The 21276-nt window shown below is 44.1% G+C and overlaps 1 protein-coding gene across 5 annotated transcripts in view; it reads right to left on the bottom strand.

The window, feature by feature from the left end:
* bsna (bassoon presynaptic cytomatrix protein a) overlaps positions 1-21276 on the bottom strand; it is a 162485-nt gene that overhangs the window by 19843 nt on the left and 121366 nt on the right. For 2 of the 5 annotated variants that reach the window (XM_069693893.1, XM_069693892.1), the window contains 8 exons: positions 15565-20919; positions 14758-14799; positions 14025-14195; positions 13146-13402; positions 11487-12423; positions 5256-7761; positions 3852-4349; positions 2744-3099 (listed from right to left, as the gene is read on the bottom strand). In XM_069693893.1, coding sequence (XP_069549994.1) covers positions 2744-3099; positions 3852-4349; positions 5256-7761; positions 11487-12423; positions 13146-13402; positions 14025-14195; positions 14758-14799; positions 15565-20919 — 10122 coding nt within the window. The remainder of the gene's footprint in view (positions 1-2743; positions 3100-3851; positions 4350-5255; positions 7762-11486; positions 12424-13145; positions 13403-14024; positions 14196-14757; positions 14800-15564; positions 20920-21276) is intronic. The other 3 variants (XM_069693895.1, XM_069693894.1, XM_069693896.1) reach the window with 2 other exon arrangements.

Raw genomic sequence — 21276 nt, 5'->3', positions numbered from 1 at the left:
TACCACAGATTCACTGCAGCACGCTCAGTATCACACCCAGCTGCTGCTAATTATAATAATTTGATTAGAGTTCCTCTGTAACATCCCTTACTATCTGCAAATAATAGCAATCTGGCAAACTTTGGTCTTTTAAACATCAGATCTCTTTTATGCCATGATTTTATTACCTATAACAAACTGGACTTTTTTTTATTATTATTATTATCACTGAGACATGGTTATCTGAGGGAGACTGCAGTCCTCTGATAGAGGAAACCCCCCCTGATTTTACACACCTTCATCAACCCCAGCTGTCAGGCAGGGGAGGGGGGGTTGCTGTTATTCACAGAAAATATTTTAAATGCACTCCCATCTTATGTAGTAACTTTACATCTTTTGAACATCTTGGTTTTATGGTCAACTCAAAAGCACCTGTCATCATTTTAATAATCTACAGACTGCCAAAGCCAAACAGTATTTTTTTATCCACGAGTTTGCCGAACTCTTAGCTTATTTTATGTCACAGTATGACAAAATTCTTATTTGCTCGTTTTGGTTATTTGTTTGGTTTTGTTGTATTCATTACCTTTATGGTATGGTCTTTTCTTGCCTCCTGTTTTCTTAAATGTTTACCAGTATTGACGTTATGTTTGACTATGCTTTTCTTCTCTGTAGAGCACTTTGTAAACTCTGTTTTTAAAGGTGCTATATAAATAAAGTTAATAATAATAATAATAATGTGTTTGCAGTCTGAATAATAATCAAAAGAGAAACTATTCACTGTTTATAGTTTACTGTCAGAGCTTTCAGAATAATTTCCAGGATCAGTTCCTGCATAATTTGATATCAGGCCGTATGAGTTATTTCACTTTTCACTTTCCCGCTGACCATACGACAATGCAGCAATATGAAAATCATGAGCGACATTCAGCAGTGAAAGCACATAATAAATAATTTTGGGATGGTAATAACTGACATGGCGACAGTGGCTTTCTGGACTTGGAACAAATTCATATATTTACTAAAGATAGAACAAAGAGAATCATTAAACTATCTCTACTTTTGCGTTAAATGTCAGAGTCACATTTTCACACCCGACTGGAAAATAGATTTACATGGATTTTTGATTAGGGAGTAAATGCAGGGTAAGAATAGATTTTTGCAGGGAGACTTTTGGAGTGCCAATTTCTTGAGCGTCTAGCAGACAGTGAATCAGCTACATTGAGTTATCAGCTGCCTCTGTGTTAATCACAGTGTTAGATAAAGCCTGCCAACAGATGCACAGTCAAATTTTAATAAACTATCTGAACTGGAAGGAGATGGAGCACAATTTAATCTCTGGGAGCACGGAGGGAAGCAACGGGTGAGCGGGAGGACAGGCTGAAAACTTGGATAAACTGAAGGATTGAATGACTGACACAAAATGGTTTGGTACATTAAAATGACAAAATAGGTATTCAAAAAACGGTTTCATCATGATTGTGAAATACATTTTTTTTTAACCTCACAAGACAAATAAAACAAGCTTGTTGTATAAAGATTACAGAGTAATATTTCCATAACAAAAAACTGAGAGACAGGTGAATCTATGACGAATAATACCATCCTCTGTGGTAATTTAGTCCTGCAAGACAATGGCTGTGATCCAAATGGTCTACTTCCCTCAGTACACTAAGATATAGTACTCTTACATGTTAGGACTCTTCACTTGTACTGGTGCTTGAATTTCGACAGGGTAGTGTTGTCTCAAACTGCACACTGCCTGTCTGCACTTACCGGAAACAACTGTAACATCTGAATGCATCACCTGCCTACACATCTGCCGGCTTTAACTGTTTTTACCAGAAAATAAACGCCTCTGTTCAATGAACACAATAAACACACTGATGCCTCTATCCAGCGGTATAGTGGTACTTGGTGTGGAAACAGTGAATTTCGGGAGCAGGACCACACCTCAATCACTCCCCCACTTACGGTTGTACGTCTATAAATACCTACCCACTGTACGCTGTATGTTCTCGTTTTCCATATCCCATCCTCCCTCCCTCTTATAAAGTTATTATTACTTATTATTATCATTATCATTATCCTTCTGTCTCCCTCATAGGTAACATGGGGATCTGCGAGGTCCAAACCGCTAACTCTCACTTTAGCTCTGTCTCCCTTAACCATTCATCACCACTCTAAATGATCAATAAAACATGTATACTCAGTATTCGAGATTGTGGTCCGTGCTCGTGAAAAAATACTTTAGGTTGTTGTTCCCTCCCTTTCCTCCTGCCAAGATGGCATCCGTTGAGTGTGGAAAGTGTCCAGCTTTTCACACTCATTTTTTGGACCGTTTTGAGTGCACCATCCGGGTACTTATAGTGCACTGCATGTTTCCATACTTGTCAGTGTGCACTCAAAATAATGAGTTTTAGTACGCAAGTATGCCAATTGGAACACAGCTCTTATTGCTACCACAAGAAGGATATACAGCATATACCATGCTTCTCTTGTTTCACAATTTCAATCACAGATCTTAAACTTAAAACTGATTATTTTAGATCTGAAAGGAATGTATTTCTAAATGTCAATAAACAACATTTTAATTGTATTGTAAAGATATCTGGTTATTTTTTTGTTAAAAGAGAAAAAATAACCATATTCTTGGTTTCATTATCATTCTGTCTCTTTGTCCAATCAAAAAGAAACAACGTCTGCAAATCCTGTTAACATCCTCAGTTTCTCTTTCTGAGGCGTCTTCTCTCCGGGTACTCACCATGGTGGGTGTTGTGGTTCCTGTTGGACCTGTCTGTCTGGCCTGGCCCATTGGTCCACCTGCTGGTCCCATCTGCCCTGGCTTGGCCTGGCCCTGCCCCATACCCATGCCCATCCCCATGCCCATGCCCATGCCTTGTCCTGTCCCAGCAGGGGGCTGCTGCTGAGGGCCGGTGGTTGCTGTGGTACCGGGCTGCCCCGGCCTGGCCGCTGTTGTCTGGGCCTGCTGTTGGAGCTGGGTCCTCTGTCCTTGAGTCCCATCTGTCTGGGAACCTGGACCTCCCTGTCGGCCTAATCCTGTAGGCCCGCCGGCGGAGCCCTGGGCCCGGGCAGAGCTGCTGCCAGACCTGGAGGAGCCTGGATGGAGAAAAAGAGGATGGATTTTTTTTTTAATGAAAAGTTTGTTCTCATTGTTCCAAAATTAACTAACTAACTAACTTCCCACAAAACAAAAACACAGGACAGAAATTCGTCAGTCACATTTTCTCCCAGATAGTACAAAACTAAACAGAATATCAGAACAGAATATAAGAGTTCTGCTGATTAAGGACCTGGAATATTTAACTTACAGTTCCCCTATTTTCATAATAAGATTTCAGTTTTTATTACTGTACACAAGCAGCAATTGACAGTAGAAGCAGTATTTACTGCTATTTTATTGCTTTTCTATTATTCTATTATTATCTTATTGCTTCTGTATGCTGCTGTAGCGAAAAAAAATTCCCCTCGGGGATTAATAAAGTAACTACCTAACCTAACCTAACCTATTGAGACGATGACATGCAACAAATGTTGTGAGCAAAGATCAAACCAGTGATTTAATGAGTACACTGCTAAGACCACAGCCACTGTGCTGCCTTCAGAGAGAACATTTACTTCAAAAAGTTACGCTTGATATAATTAATTAAAAACTGTTGATCCCTGAGGGGATGGTTGATTCTAAGAGACCATCATAATCACTGAACAACAGGGGTTATTAAATATTTCTGCCTCCTACTTTGAGGGTCTGCCACAGTTTGGGAAATGTAGTTTAGGTTTGTGGGGTACATTTATGAAATAAAAAGTTTGTACAAGTTTCTATGTCAGGCGTGAAGGTGCACTCCATGTACCTGGTGGTTGGCCCTGCATATCTACTGGCCCCTGGGACTTGCTGCGGGAGGACCTGTGTGGGTCTCCCTGTCTGGAGGACCGTTGGCCATGATGGTGCCCAGATGGATCCCGGGAGTAGTCCGAAGAGTGGTACGCTCCAGACCTTGACTCACCACGCCTTCCCGATGATGAAGATCGTCCTGAAGGGTCGTGGCGCATTGATGGGTCTTTGGGTTGCCCCTTAGATGACCTCGTGGACCTTGGCTCATCTGAATGACGTGATGAGGACGAGTGGCGGCTAGAAGTGCCATGGTGTCTCTGGTCACGGGATGATGAGTGTCGCCCTCCATGGCCATACTCATCCTGGGGCCACAGGTCCTCCTCAGGAGGCTCATCGTAATCATGGTAGGTGTGTTTGACACTGTGCCGGCTCCTTCCAGACGAGTGGTTGCCGTAGTGTCGAGAACTGGAGCGTGGCTTCTCAAACCAGTCAGTTTCTTCCTGGCCCAGATGGTAGGCTTTGGAAACCGAGAGCAGATCACAGTCAATCTCCATGTCGTTTGGAGACAGCGGCATGCAGGCTGAAAGGAGGAAGAAGGCAGGAAGAAGAAGACCGACAGCATGCAAAAGAAAAGAGTAGGTGGGGAGGACACAGAAAGAAAGGCAGAAAATAAAAATAAAAGTTTTACAATCATGCAGTATACACTCAACATGTCAGCTTCACAAAATACAAGACTATATCAACAAGATAAAAGAAACACTGCAAAACAGTCTGCTTGAATTTAAATTTTAAAGCAAATGACCTGGAAGAAAATTAATGCTTCACAAATTACTTTAAACAACTACCATGCCAAGCCATTTGAATATTCCTCCTTTTAATTTTTTGACAATGAGTTTGGTACATTTTTGCAGTGAAACAATAATACCAGGCCTCTTTAAAAGACTGAGTTTGAATATTGAACTGACCATGAGGGATTGTTTTGCAGTGTACAGAAAGATTTAATAAATCAAAACACATGTAAACAAAACAATAATACCAAAGACATAATTAAAGATAGAACCCTGTAAAGAAAAACAACACATCTGTGGCGTGCAAAGACCTTTCAAGTGAATCAGAGTGTAGCGAATGACGACAACGACCACGCCGTAGAACCATGCGAGTATTGAACAGACAGACGACTGGACGAACAGGCGGAAGGACGGACAGGCAGGCAGACAGACAGACAGCAGTCCACTGATAAAAGAGCTCCAAGTGACTTTCAGGAAGAAGAAAACATCAGCATGCAATGACTATCTCTGTCTGTCTTTTTAATTTCTGTTTCGCCTTACTAAGCCTAGCCTCTGGGTGGGTGGGGGACGTTTAGATAAACGATGGGGCAGTAGTAGGTAGTGAGACTGTGTGGGATTTTAGCTCCCACAATTACCTTCGCTGTCTGACACAGCACAATGATAATCGTCTATAATGTATGTATCATCCGATTTGTAGACGTGGGTCCGGGGAAGGTCCCGTATGTGGTCTTGAACGTCTGGCAGCGAGTGGCTGGAACCATATTGGCCGTAATAGTAATGATATCTACTGCTGCTTTTGTCATTCGGGTCGGGACCTAAGCTTGAAGATCGCCCAGAACCCATGAACCTCCCCAAGGGACTGAGTGGGCTCTCCTCTTCAGAGTACTGCCGGGTTGGGTGATGTCCCCTGTAGCCAGACCGGTAGGAGCGGTCGTCCCTTTCATAGGAGCGGCTGCGATACCCAGGATAGTCCCTGGCTGAGATCTTGTCCATGCCATAGCCGGTGGAACGGGAGCGGCCAGTGGAGGTGTAGTAAATCCGATCGTCCTCCTCCCCCATCATGCCGTAGTATCGACTACTTTGAGTGGAGCCACTGCCGGTGTTGTAAGCACTCTTTTTAAAGCCGTAATCCTCAATCAGCTGGCGCCCTCGAATGTGGGAGGAGGGGTAAACCCCACCTGTCGCCGAGGAATAAGAGGCCAGGTCTGCCTCTACATCCCGAGCCTCCTCAATGGGGGAAAACTTGGAGATTTTTTGCTCCATACTCCCCAGTTTTCGGTGCTTGCTGCGCTTGGAGGACATGACAGCAGGAGCCAGAAGGCTTCTGGAGGTTGACGAAGGTTTCTGTACCCCGGAGCGGATGCTGCCATGTTTGTAGTCGCAGTCATAGTAATAGGAGGATCCCCCACCCATGCTAGCGCTCACGCTGCTGCTGCTGCCCCCTAGAGGTCCGTGCCTGTAGCTGCTCTTACCCCTGCCGTGGTGGTCGTATAGCTCTTCCTGCATCGCTGATTCCTCCTCGGGTGCCCTGCCGTAAGGGGAACTGCCAGTTCCCCCACGCGTCGTGCTGCCAGTGGTGGTGCTGTGGCCGTGGATGTCGCCCAGGTAACGCCCACTGCCGCCATGATGCATCATGTCTCCTGTCGTTGTGCCCAGCCCGTCTTTTGCCGTCAGCTCGCTGACGTCGTCAATCATCATGTAGTTCCTTGGAATATTTTGCTCTAAGCCAGGAGCCCCATACATCCCATCTGCTGTGCTGTAGGTGGAGGGACTGTCTACAGAGTGCCCATAAGCATTGGTAACTGTGGAAGTGTACTGTCCATAAGAGCTGGCTGTAGTGTTGGTATAGCCATAAGTATTAGCAGTGGTTGTTGTGTACTGGGCGTATGAATTAGATGAGGTTGACGTATACTGGCCATAGGTGCTGGGGGGCATTGTGGAGTACCCACCGTAGCTGCTGGAAACTGGTGCTGAGCCATAAGGCCCATAAGAGCTTGCCATGGTTGTTGCTCCAGAGTACTGACCATAGGACGGCGCTACACTGGAATAGGAAGCATCCTGCGCTGTGGTGGTGACCACAACTGTAGGGTTGCTGATCGTCTCATAGTTGGTGGGCATCTTGTGCTCCAGATCGGCAAGTGAAGTCTGCCTAGGTCTTCCTGGATGAACTGTCAGGATATCAACTTGGGGTTGCCCTGGGTATGGGGTGGTCTGGCTGGGGTAGGAGGACACAGCACTGGGATAGGGTGAGCTGTGGGTGGGGTATGGGGGCTGACCGGGTGGTGCAGGCCCAAAACCTGTATGCCCTGGCTGAGGCTGAGGCTGAGGTGCAGCTGGTAACCCCATATCTGTCTGGGGGTATGGGGGCTGAGCTTGGGGATAGGTGTGGGAAGGATAGGAGGTTTGAGACTGGTAGGATGGTCCAGGAGGGGGGGCATGGCTCTGAAGGGGTGTGGGCTGTGGCAGTGCCTGGGACTGTGACACTGTTGGGTAGGGAGGCTGGTTGAATGTTGAAGACTGGTATGGCACACTTGATGGTTGAGATAGTCCTGTTGGCTGGCTCTGGGGGTACTGACAGGAGATGAACGATGAGGTGGGTGGGTATTGGGCTGCAGTGTTGAGGTCGCTGGTGAACTGGCTGAGAGGGGCAGTGCTCGGTCTGTTTGTTAGTAGCCCATTGGTCTCATGTGATGCAGCGGCAGCTGCTAAACGTAGGTTGTTCAACTCACTATCAGACATGTAGTCCCTAGTGTCCCCCATACACCTCAGGTAGGCAATATCCCTTCTCTCCCGCTCCTTGACCAGTGTCTCTTTCCTTTGGTGGATCCCCAGCTCGAGATATCTCAGCTTAGCATCAATCTCTTTCTCCTCCTCTTCCAGTTCAGCTTGCTGTTTTCTCAGCTTGGTCGACTCTTGCTCCACGGCCTTCAGCTCGTGGGTGAGGTCTTTGAGAAGGCTGGCCTTTGCGGCCAGGCCGGACCTGGAGCTGGGCTTGAGGCTGGGCACAGAGGGCAGGTAGACCTGTTGGAGGGCGGGCGTCATCATGGGCAGGTGAGCTGATGTAACAGTCTCCTCTGGAGGAGGGCTGGGCAGGGTTCGCTTGACCTTGCGGAGCAGTGAGCTCTGCTGTAGGGCTGCCAGCTGGAGAGAGAGAAAGAGAGGGAGGAAAGGATGGGAGAATAAGGGGTGGGCAAAGAATCATGGAGAGGGATGGGAGAGGTAAAACAAACAAATGGGGGAGTGTGGAGATGAATCAGTGGGATACAATGGTAAGGAAGTTAAATAAGATAGAGATAGACGATGGAAAAATGGTAAAGGATAAGAAAGAATTTGACAGGAATAATGGACAGGGATAATAGGAGGGCAGGAAATAAAGGACAAAAATGAATTAGGAAGGAAGTAGGTTAAAACATAGTAAAAGATGAATATAGAAAATGAGGAATGAGAATGGGAATAAAAGGGAAGACAGGGAAAGGAGGAAAGTGGAATAGAAAGGAGTGAGAGATATGGAGGGTTGCAGGCAATAGGTAAGGTGAATGAGAAAAAGAGGGAGGGGTCAAAAAAAGGAAAGGTGTTAGAGGGTGAAATATGGTGTGGGTTAATGGTGGGAGGAGAAAGTTGAAGGAAATGAGAGGACAAATGTGCACAGATGAATAGAACAGGAGGAAGAGGGAGGAAAACTCAAAAAGAGAAAAAAGGTCAAGGAACAGAAGAAACAAGGAGAGGACGCAACCACAGGGACATACAAGGGAGACAAAGGATACATAGACAAAGAGACAAGGACGACAGGAAACAAGAGTGGAGTTTGTGTTAGAAGACATACAAAAACATTCAAATTAGTGGCAAATTTTGATGCAGTATGCCATTGATCCATTTGCTACTAAAGCAAAGAAATAATAACTTTTTGGTAACATTTGGCTGAGTTGTTGCTTTAAGGATTTTGTGATTCATGACAACATTTTTCTTTGATTGAAAGTGAAAAATGTCTGCCCATTTTTCACGAAAATGTAGTTATTGCTTATTTAATGTTTTATTTTGTCTTTTGTTTCATTTTGTTTTTCTATTTCTCCCCTTTCTTTTCCTTATTACTTCTTGGTCTGGTTTGTCTGTTTACTAATTTGTATTGTACTTTTCATTGCATTAACATATGTAATCTCAAGTGCCGTGTAATTTATAGTTTCAAATCATGTTCACTAAATTCACTAAATAAAATAAAGAAAAGGAAGGAAACACATTTTGAGTGGAATATTTTTTATAATTAGTCATAACCAGGCAAGTGAATAATTTTGAGGCTGTTTTCACTGCACTAATACAGTGGGTCTGCTTCAAACTAAACAGTGGTACAGTTACTTTGTCACTAAAAATGTATCAAGGAACAACAAAAGAAGTGGGATGTATAATGTGACAATTTTGGAAATTAATCTTCTGGAATGAATCAGCGGGTTTGATTATTGATTTAAACCGTATATTTTTACAGCCCAATATGGAACTAATAATAAACACATGTGGGCTGCCTTTTCTCTTGTAAAAACCAGCCAAGTACTTGTATCTTTTTCAGATGAGTCAATGTTTTCCTGTGACTGATCAGTGTCTTGAATGATATGACCGCCACAATGAATGTGGGTTCGTCTTTGTTTTTTTACTATGTGTAAATGATGTATGCTTTTTCCTAACAACCATGTTAGCTGCCTTTTGAATTTGTGATCATAGTGTGTCATGTGTTGTTTATCATGTCAATCTGTGTGGAGGCGGCAACATAAAAAGAAATCCCCTCAGGGACTTATTAATCACATAATCTTGGCATGTAGGCAGTGAAAATACACTCACACTAACACCTCAAAGGCTTCGGAGGGAAACTAATGTAGAGGGTGACAAATGTATATATAACAAAGGGGTTAATCATCACTGTGTTTTTATATTTAGTACAATGTGACTCAATGTTGATGAGGAAGGAGGACCATTTTACAGAAAACTCATAAAAATTGTATTTGGTCATTTCCAGGCTGCATTTAAAGTAGTGGGTATTGTTAAATTTATCTTGCCTGATGCTACAGACATTTGGGAGTGACATGATAATGCAACAGCCAATGAGGAGGGGGATTACTCTTGAATAATTGTAAGACATGTTTAATTGTGAGGCAGAAATCCCACCGAATGTTACATCTCGCAACACGGTGGCTTCAATAAGCTTTGGTAACATAATGGGTGAAGAATCTTTGAACGTAAACCAGTATTACACAGTATAGAGTGTTTTTCCATCACTCAACATTAGGTAATACAGAGTTTTTTTTGAAAAATCTATTCACTTCTAGAAAGTGTCTATTATAGATTTGCAAAGAACAAAGACATTGTCATTGTAATTATAATTAATAATTAATAATCTATTTATATGATCCTTTTAACTGGTCTTAAGATATGGTCATTGTGATAGAAACCCGTCATGTACCCTATAATAAGGGTAAAGTATACAGCTTCCATTTTGAAAATTTATTGCTGCTGCTTTGTGAGCCAGAGAGCCTCCAATGACATTTAAGGAGTTTTTAATGCACAGAATTACGATGGTTTTACCCCTAGCTACACAATCAGATGTAAGTGCTTTATAGTTACATTACAGTTAAACTTAGGTATTAATTATGCAAATGATACCAGAGAGAAAGTTGCTCTGTACCATCATAAATCTAGTAACAGAAGTATCAACTAGTTTAATAATCATTGTTGGTTTGTGGGCTGGCTGTTGACACCTTCTTACACTGGGTTTCTAGAATAAAGGCCGAAAATACCACAAGCAAGCTCAACAGTGGATTCCACTTTACATGTTACTTTACATGGCAGCTGTTGTTTTGTAAGAGTGCGTGTCAGTTGTGTCTCAAATGGGGAACGTGTTAAACTTAACAAGGTCTGTAAAGGATGAAGAAAACAAAACAATCCTAACATCTGAAAAACCAGTAACAAAGGGAATTAGTCATCATAGCACATAAAGCATCCATAGAACTCAAAAATTTTAAACAGGGGCAACATCTGATGAAAGCCATGATTTCAGTCAAGTTATTCAGTATTCATTCAGCATTAATACCGTTGGCAAATTTTGACAATAATAAACAACATAAAAGTGAAACTATTGTCAACAGCAGAGATAATGGCTGTGCTTTGTACTAGGGATCTGTCCAAGGCTGTTAACTATTTGTTGATGATGTCTCCTTATTAGTTGATGATGTTTCTATATTTATTTATCAAATGTGTATATTTGCTTTGGATCAATGTTTTGTTTGTATCTCTAGCCAGCATTAAGAGCTGTAGGATGAAGAATTTCAGATATTAAAAGAAAGCAAAGCATTTAGCCTGAATGGTGTTTGAGGTGGTGCCTCAGTTTCATCACACAAATCAAGCACACAACCAACATGTGTTGAGTATCACTGGTCTTTGGGTAAAGTTGTGGCAATGCCAGTTGTGATTACTTTCTTAACCATCTTTATTTTTATCATTTTATTTTTAATTCATAACTCTATAGAATATGGTTTTAAATAAAATAAAATATAGTATGTGGTAATCCAAAAATAATTAGATATAAGAAGTCATTCTTGAACTAAGCATTAAGGCCTTATGGCTGTTTTAGCCTTTTAATTGCAGCTGTACTTTGCCTCAGTAGCTGTCGAGTTTACCACAACTACCATAGCTACAAGCACTGCCTACTTAACATATTGTCTATTTATTGCTATGTTTTACTCTATTAATCATGTTGCGTTTTCGAACAATCTCCATTGTTTAGATGTTTTGTCTTGACTGTACTTAATACATTTTAATTGTGTCATTCTTCATAATTCATAACGTATAAGGAGCGTGTGTCGGCCTGGTTTGAATGACTTTACCTGGCTCTGGAGTGCTTGTTGTTGATACAGGTTCAGCCTGGCCTTGGTGTGTTCGTCTGTGGTCGGGCTGAGGGGCTTGGGGTCTGACATGGACCTCTGGGTGCTCTTGATGGGTCGGGGCATAGAGGGGTGTCGCTGGGGAGACTCGACTGTGTAGGACTTCTGCTGAGGTGTGACGTGGGCCTTGTTCAGTCTCTCGCTTGACAGAGAATTCTCCAGCAGGCGGTGCGGGGACACTGGGGAGACGGGAGAATAGAGGACCTGCGGGGATTTTGGCACCGTCTGCTGCTGCCGGATGATGCTGGAGATTGATTCATTGTGGAGGTGATTGTGAGGCTGGTAGTTGATGTCGAGTGGGTCAGGGCGGCGTCGCTCAAACTTGGCTGCATTTGCTGCAATGTGCTGCTGCTGGCGCTGCTGTGTTACAAGGTCGGCAGAACCGGACTGTTGTGTTCCGGTACTGATAGAGGAAGAATATGGACTGACTGTGGTTGGTACAGTGAGCTGGGGAGCTACAACACCCTGTGACTGGACTTCTGGATCAGTCTGGCATGCTAAAGATTGTCCTTTCTGGGTTCGCTCTGGTCCGGAGATGTAGTGCACAATCTCTACTTTATTAGGGTCTGGTACTGTCACATGGATCGCTGGGGAGACTCTTCCCAGGTGCTCCACTTCTGTCTGGCAAGACATTTCCCTGATGGTCTGGATGGCAATACTTGAGGAAACCATCTTGGATGTGTCGGTTTTGGTGTCAGTAGCTGCAGTTGTTGAAGCGGCCGATCCGCTTCCAGATGCATTGGACTCTGAATGTCGGGAGAAACGGGAACGTCTTCGGCGGACCGGGTGATCTGTCTCAGCCTTATCCTCGTCGTCATCTGTCTGGACAGAGCAGTCGACGCTGCGGCCACGCCTCCTGGTGCGATGACGCATCATGTACCTGGGGATGTCGGTAAGAGAAGGAACAAAAAGATGAAAGAAACAATAATTAATTTGTAATATTGGCTGCAAATTAATTTTTCGAACAAAATGGGTGCCAATTAACTCGTTTTTAGATACCTGCAGGACCACTCTGTCAAGTCATCTAATAAATCGTTTATCATGTTAATGATGTGTCTCTATTGGTTTATTAAATATACATTGTTGATTTTGATCAATACTTTGGTCACTACAATGTAATTTACAGGCTGTGAGTATACAATGTTAACACATAAACACATACTGAAGACAGCCTTTGAGTTTGAACATCAGCAAACGGTGAATGGCATATCAGATATTTTTGTGTTGTAGGATGCTGTTTTCCTTTGAAACTCTCAGGAATGAGACATTGTTGTTCTGTAATTTTTTTTGTAAATTATTCATAACGCCTGCATCTTCATCTCAGTTTGTGTATTGTTTTTTTAATTACTGAATCGTGACGAAAATAAGAAGACCATCAAAGTAAGCTTTGCCTAAGAAATGCACATACACACACAGACACACACTTCTATGTACATCTTTAATGCCATCACCTCAAGTTCTAAGCACAAGCATTAGTCCATTCCACACACACACACACACACACACACACACACACACACACACACACACACACACACACACACACACACACACACACACACACACACACACACACACACACACACACACACACACAGTTACCTCTCCTCCCCGTCTTCGTCATCAGTCTGCACGCAGCTATCCACAATCCTGCGGGGGGAGCCGTAGAACACCACTCCATCGCCGTCCAAGCTGTCCCTGCTCAGCCTGGTCATGGAGCTGTGTTTCCTCATGTTGGTCCTGGTCTCCATGTGGTCCTCATGGCTCCTCAGACATATCTCTGACGAGGAGTTGGGGAGGGAACGGGAGGCCATCTGAGAGTCTACGTAAGGGTGCAGCGGCTGTCCGTTCATATCCAGCTGTAGAAACAAAGAGGGTTTTAAGGGTGTCAATTGTTAAAAGTTCTACCACCTCAACCATCCTCAACTCAACAGAGAACGAAAAGACTTGCATGTAATTGCACCTCACCGAGTGGTTAAATTACTTACAACCAGGAATAAAGGAAAATTAAAACAAAGACTTAAAAAGACATAGGTAAATACAACTAACTAGTATTAACCAGTAATAGTAGAGTCTAAAAATGTAGCTCTGTTAAAATGATTTAACATGTCACTGTAACGAGAACCTGCCTTGTCTTTAGTTGTTTCTACGCACAACAGTAAATGTAAAAATCAGTTATGAAGTCAATTGTGTTAACAGCCATTCTTTTTTTCTTTAGTGCAAAGACTTGATGCACAGATTATTTTACAGATGAAAAAAAATTCTGACATCAGCAATGCGTTACATAATAGAGAAAAAAGGAAAGCGTCAAGCAGGAAATAGAAAACCAAAACTATATTAGTAAGAGTCTCCCAGTACCATATTGTGTAACTTTCTGTACCCTAAAATTCTCAGACAATATTGTCCAAAAGGTGAAGCCTTCAACATGTAGTACGTCACATAATTTATAAGCCATCTACGTGGGTTCTTCACTCCCCTCACCTGCATGCTCTGAGCTACAGCAGCTGTTTTCTGTCTCTTCTGCTCCACAAGCTGCTGCTGGAGCTGATGCTGTAACGACTGGATCTGGTCTAGCTGGGACTTCTGCTGGGCCAGCTGCTCCCGCTGGAGAACAAGTTGTTTCTCGCGTTCGTTCTGCTGCTGCTGTAGAACCTAAAAAGAAAAGTGTTGGTGGGAAAAGAAGCAAACGTGGGAAAAAACAGAGAGAGAGAGAGAGAGAGGTGAGAAGGAATGGGTTGAGAGGAGGAGAAATGATGGAACAGGAAAAATAAAGAGGAAAGAGAGAAGGGGAAAAAATTGTGAAATAGAGAAAAGGGATAGAAAAGGACAAGGTTGTTGAATTTTGGACATTGGATATGGGATTATATTCATTTAAAAAATGCAACCAAATTGCAAGATTACTGACACTAAATGTGACATGGAGTTATTCTTGTGCTGATGGATTAGTTTTAAAAATGGTTCCAAGTTAGTCAAACTTGTATATATTGCAAAAAAACAAGAATGGAAGCGCAACATAAATGAAGTGCAGCATGTGCTGGTAATTGCTGTTACCAGTCTTATAATGTTTATAAGAAAATATTGAATGCATTTTCTTGGTTGCTAAAATGACAGGCTGGTGCAAAGACGGAGTCAGGTTTTTTTGCTTGTACTGTAGGGTGAGATGCTTATTAAACATTCCGTTTCTAGTTCATTTCATTGAGAAAGGCTTCCACACCTGTTTAACAGAGTTAACTTGAAAGATTTTCAACTGCTTGTTCTATTAAAAAAGAAGAAAATTGTCATGTTAGCCCTTCAATTAGCGGTTAACACATCTTCACAAGGCTATTAGGAGCTGAGAGAAGCAATATATTCAAATGTGCACCATTGATAATTATATGTTTCCAACATAATTGAATCATTTTTTCCTTTTTTATATTAATGAGACCAATAAATGGATCAAAAAAACACTTTCCATTTTTTTTCTGAATGTAAATCAGACCATCAAATGAAACATGGGAAAACTTTACAAAAACAATTTGAGCATTATCATTTCGTAACACACATACTACAGGCATGTTCATGCACACATCATATACAGGAAATGTCTAGAAAGAAACAAAGCATGCAATTTCTAGACCTTTGTTACTCGGGCTAGATGCAAACATTTTTTTGAAACAAAAAAGTAATCAATTATTACATTAGATAGCATTTTCTCTAATAACAAAATTTGAACACCACCTTTTATAGGGATATTTAATGGTCTCACTGGTCATAAATATTGACATGCACTGAAAGACAGGCACATAATGTATATAGAATTTGCTATCTTTTGGATGATTTGGGGGGAATAATACACCTTGCAGAGCAGGTCTAAATACTGACACACTGAGCAAAAGCAATTTAAAAATACACCACAACTTACACCATCACAAATAAAGAAAAAAAACATGACAACAACAACAAAAAAACGAACCATCCAATGCCAAAGCAATAATCACACAACTACCAAACTCTCCATTCCACCTCCTGTTTCTCCCTCTACCTGTTCCTTGATGTTCTGCAGCTCCTGTAACTCTCTATGCACCAGAATCTGCTCCTTCTCCCTGTGCAGTTTCAGCTCTATTCTTTCCCGTTCCAGCTCATCTTGCAGGCGCAGTTGCCGGATTTTCTCCAGCTCCACGCGCTCCCTCTCCATCTGTAGGAGCTGCTCCTGCTGTCGGTGCAGTCTCTCTGCCTCGGTTTCACCCTCCTTGTGGATAGCGCCTGGTGGAGGGAAGGGAGGAAGACCACCTGCAATGGTGGGGGCAGGCGGGCCTGCTGGAGGTTGAGTGTAGCCGTGGGTGTGTGATGAACCTGAGGGTGGGTATGCATGAGCTGCAGGAGGAGGTTGTTGTGCCTGCTGAGCAGTTGCTGCTTGTTGCTGTTGTTGGTTGTACAGGTGTGCCTGGGACAGGTTTATTGGTTGCTGTTGTTGCTCAGTTGGTATGACAACTGTACCTGGTACTGACATGACCTCTGATGAGGAGGAGATCACTGTGGCACCTTTCCCGAGGTAAACTGGTTCATCCTGGACTGTTGAGCTAGTTGTTGCCATGGAAACAGACACTAGGGCCCCTAATGGTGCAGAAGTTGTTGTTGTACCAGCAGTTGTGGCAGTAGTTGACATTGTCTGGAGAAGACCTGGTGCTGGGTAACGGACGGGAGTTTGTCCAGCTAAGGGCATTCTGGGGCTCATCGGTAGTCTGCTAAGACTTGAGAGGGGCACTGGTGTCATGTTGGCAGAGGGGTATGGCCTGTAGACTCCCCTCAGGAGTGGGCGAAGAACAGAGGCAGGCTGAGTTGTGATAGGGAGTGTAGAGGCGATGGGGGTCTGAATGGTGGAGTAAATCATCCCATCAGAGGATCTGATTGCAGCAGGGTACATGGCTCTCAGACTTGCCTGCCTGGCATTGATAAGGTTGGTCAGTGCCTGACTGTGAGAGATTGGCTTCCCATCTAATCCAAAGAGGAGGTTTTGTCTCATGCCGAAACCTGCTGCAAATCTGGAGGCCCCAGGCCCGGTTCCTCTCCCCAAGCCTCCAAACTGCATCAGGTCTGGGTTGCTTCCATATCGATCCATGGAATTGAGAGCTGCACACATCCGGCTGATCTCCCTTGCAGTTGTAGCACTATACTGAGCCAAGTTAGCTTCTTGAAAGCCAGCAATGTCACGAGCAGAATATCCATAATCTGAACTGATGTTTGACAAGGAATTATATCTCCTAATAGGCAGTGTTTGGGCTGCAATGTCTCCTCCATGCCGTAAATCTGTATAAGAACCATATTGCATCCCAATATAACCCCCATAGGCCTGTTTCATGGCAGTTAGATCCATGGCCAGGTCTCCTGAGGGTTGGAGGTGTGGTTCCAGTTTAGAGTGGTAGGACTGTAGTCCAGCTTCAGCAAGGTTTGTATCAGACATTGAAGGCTGGAGCCTTCCAGGAAAAGGTAATGTGTAGGCCTTTCGTCCATCCATTGGGTACTCATGGTATGTTACAGGTTGTTGTTCTTGGTCAGACTCGTAGGTCAGAGGTTGGGCAGATGGAGGCATTATGCCCTCTTTCTCAGAGCCACCAACACAGCTTCCACTAAATGGAAGACGGTAAACAACATCACAGCAAGCTGGTTGGTTGTCAGGTTTAATTTGGCCTCCTGTCAGATCCACAGCATCCTGTCCTTCTTCTACCTTCACTAGCTGAGTCACTGCCCTGGTTGGCTCCGGGCCTCCATCCATCTGTACTACCATACTATGTGGTGATTTACCTCCTGACATAAAACCAGGAGGACTAGGCTTCCCTTTCAGCTCAATGGGACCGGCGCCATACAGCTCAGGGTTAATGACTGGTGACACTGCACTGACCACAGCTGAGGCAGTGCTAGTCTGGCTGACTAGCAAGTCCTTTTTGAGTAAAGGTGGGATCTGACCACTAAGGTTGTACCTGGCCAAAGCAGAGGCCTGATGCTGATGATGTTGCATCTGATGGTGCTGCTGTAACTGGTGTTCAAGGAGCTCTTGTTGTTTCTGCAGCTTCTCTTGTTGTTTTTGTAACTCTCTCTGTTGGATACTGAGGTCTTCCAGTTTGGCATCAATTTTTGGTATTGTTGGGTCAGCTGGAGGTGAAATTGGTGGTTTGTTCTGGGAAAGGCACACTGCCGAACCCATACCCTGACCCAGATCAACTCGGTTTTGATGGGGATCACCATACACTGTTGGCTGTTTTGGCTGGGACATGAACATCGACGCAGCCACAGTCACACTCACGGTGGTTGGTGTAGTGATCTCCTGGGTGTTCAAGTTCATAATCAGTGGCTGTACAATCGTTGAATGTCTGCTACCTTCTGATCCACCATGGTATTTCCTGCTTTCTGTGGCTAAGGAGGTGAGATCCATTCCCTGGTCAGTCATGATAATAGGAGCTGATTTTGTGACTGTTCTGAGGTCCACAACACTTCCACCTTGGATCATATGACCCTGTTCTACTCTAGAAGTACCCGGGACTGTAGATATTCTACAGAGGGAGATATTATCCATTGACATGGACCCTCTGGTGTACGTGCAAGCTGTGGTGACCATACTAGTTCCCACATTTACCTTCTCAACTCTTTGTGTTCGATAGAAGCTGCGTGTAGGAGACTGTTGGTAAGGTGGCGTGTCTGGAGGGCTCTCACATGGGGAGTAAGAGTCAAATGTTGATTGGCGGCTAAATCGTGTAGGTGAAGATAGAGGGGAAGTAGCAGTGTTGACTGTCATTGGCCTAGCTGGGCTTGGAGGTGGCGAGTATGGGGCATCCTGGGAAGCTTGCTGTCGATAGAGGCGTGGGGAAACTGATCGATGTGATGTTTGGGTTCCCTGAGCCGTCACAGGAGATGTCGGTCCAGAGCCAGATGAGTCCATACGCAATGCAGAACTGAAAGTCTGTGTAGAGAATTCGGCTGTAGCCCTTCTGGAAGGAGAACGGGTGGGACTCTGTGTTGGTGGCGATGGAGAAAGAGGAGGACTGGTGCTCCTGTAATAAGTAGTATACTTGGGAGAACGTGGCTCAATAATTCTTTCAGGAGAAGATGTTGAGCTGTCTCGCACTTGGACACCCCTGGTCTCCCCTACTCTTCTAGTGATTATTTCTCTTTGACTGTAGGCTTGGGTAATCTCTGCGATCTTGCTGCATACACTTGAGACTGTAGCTGAGGATGTGGCGGGACTTCCAGTGTGTCTGCGACATATATCAGACTGAGTAGACGTCATAGTGTGGCTTGAACCAGTCTGAGAAATAGTTACTGCATCTCTGGCATAAACTCCATAAGCTGCGATAGTGGTGGCAGCCACTGTTGGAGTTATTCCATTCTTTCCTGCTTGGCTTTTGATCCTGTCTTTGTGTCCATCCTTTGCAGAGAAGTGCTGAGTTACTCTGACATCAGGGATCCGTCCTCCAGTTTCAGCAAAGGAGACAGGAGCTGAGATCTGAGTGGGGCTGGTCCCTGGAGTCAAGAGAGCATTGCTTTGCTCCAGTAGCTTCGCAAAGGCTGAGCCTGTGTCTAAAAGCTGTTTGTCTGCATAAGTGCTCTCGACCTCAATCTCGACTTGCTCATCCGTGGCCTGCTGCATCTTGGTGATGTTCTGAGATGTTTGTCGGATCTCCTCATAAATATCTGTTTCTGTCTCTGCTGCCTCATTGTCATATCCGGTTTGATCTTGCTCATATTCATACTCATCATCGTAACTTTGTCCATTAATGTCTTCCTCGTAGTACTGCCCGTGTCTTCCATGCTGCTGCTGTTGCTGCGGTTGTTTCTGAAGCATCTCTGCCTTCCTCATCATCTCCTCATAAACCTCCTCAGCACTCTTTAGGGGTTTGGAAGTTGAAGATGGTGCTGTGGTGGTTGTTGTAGTCGATGATTTATCTATTGGTGAGTAGAGAGACATGAAGGTAGGTAGATTGTACTCGCTGCCTGACTTGTACAGTTTGGATTCGTATCCCTCAGCCTCAGAGTCCAGACTTTGAGGGGAATATTCAGAAGCGGAGGAACGATGTAGCTCTTCCATTTCTGCTGCTTGTCTTAGCTCTTCTGTTGGAGAAGCATCTTCAATTGGTGAGAGATTGCTTGGTGGTGTCTTGGACCTTTCCCTGCGCCTCTGAGCCCTCAGTTCCTCCTTATCTCTCTTGGTCTTTCGTGCTGTGCTTCTTATTCTTTGTTGTTCCACCTCTCTCATCTTCTCCTGCTCTCTCAGAAGTTCCTCTTCCTCTCTCAGTTCATCCTCTTCTGAAGAGTCTTCAATGGTAGGAAGGAGAGGACCGTGAGAGCGGTGGCGTGCTTTCCTCTGCTGCTTGGCCTCTTCCAGCCTTTGCCTCCTGCTTGGGCTGCTGTCACTGTCTTCCTCCATTGATGAGATGGAAGTAGGAGACTGTCCCGAGCCATATGAAGATGAAGTGGGTGGCAGAGTTGAGGAGTAGTCACCCCGAGAACGCTCCTCGGGAGATCCTGTCAGGCTCTCCATCTCTAGCTCTGGTTCACGATCAAGGCTTAAGTCATTTTCACTGCTGAGGTCCATGTCTCGGCTGTAGCTATTGGTGTTATTGAGTTCAATGGTTTTGAAGCGCCTCAGGCCTCCTTGTGATGCCATCACATCTTCCTCACCCTCTTCGACCGAGCCTTTATAGACATCGGTAGAGGTCTTGGTTTCCTCTTCAAAACTGCTGGAGTGGTGCTGAAGGCGTCTCTTCTCTTTCCCGGAGTCAGAGATGATGTGCTTATGGTGGCTTTTCTTGGGTTTCTGGTAGCCATATCCCTCGTCTTCCTCATCATCATCTTCCTCCATCTCATCCTCCTCCTCATTGTCTTCATCAGCACTCATCTCCATTATTTGTCTCCTCATGAACTCCTCATCAGTCATCTCTGTGGGCTCCGCCTCCTTTTCCTTCTTTTTCTTCTCCTTCTTCTCCTCCTTCACTTCCTTTCGTTTACTCTCCCAGTCTCCTCCATCTTCTTCTTCCTCCATTATGTCCTCTAGTTCCTCATCAGAGTCGTATGCGTCTGGTGGGATTGACAGGGAACGTGGGCGCTGCTTCCCTCTGTCGTCCAAGTCTCTGTCTCTGTGCTTCCTTCCTCTTCTGTCTGCCTTATCTTCAGAGAGGCTCTTCTCCAGCAGTGGCCTCATGGAGCTTTCTAGCTTGGTGATTTCAGAGGGACTTGGTGGGGAGCCCCGTCCACTGATTCCCCTCTCACTCAGCTTCATCTCCTCCTCTTGGATTAGACCTGTAATTTCACTGTGGGAGCTGGAGATGCCATCAGAGGAGTAGCCGGTATCACTGAGGCTCTGAGGGCTGCGTGACAAGTCATGGGTGCTGTTGTTTTTTGTGTCCTAAAGAGAGAAAAATAAATAAATAAATTCATTAGATTTGGGAGAACTGTGGTACTTAATTTAAGTGTTAATTCATACAGAATGTGTGAATGTGCAAACTTTGATATGCTGGTTAAGCACATCAACCTTCAAACAATTTAAGCCCACATAAAATCCGATTGCGATTTTAGCTATAAAATGAAGGATTTCTGTCTAATTTTGACGTAAATATAAGTTAAAAATGGGTAAATATCTGAGGAATTTGACTGAAAAATAGGTCCAAATACACGACCTAGATGTATCAATTCAAGATTTGTCTGACAACTGGACAGTCCTAAAGTGTTCAATTTTTAAAACATGTCATTATTTTGCATTCAA

The sequence above is a fragment of the Brachyistius frenatus genome, unplaced genomic scaffold (genome assembly GCF_029030835.1).
Source record: "Brachyistius frenatus isolate BFR_SWC_R1_liver_20210118 unplaced genomic scaffold, ASM2903083v1 Contig_16, whole genome shotgun sequence".
Taxonomy (NCBI): Eukaryota; Metazoa; Chordata; class Actinopteri; family Embiotocidae; genus Brachyistius; species Brachyistius frenatus.
The sequence above is the reverse complement of the archived record's forward strand: the minus strand, read 5'-3'. Positions and strand labels throughout refer to the sequence as shown.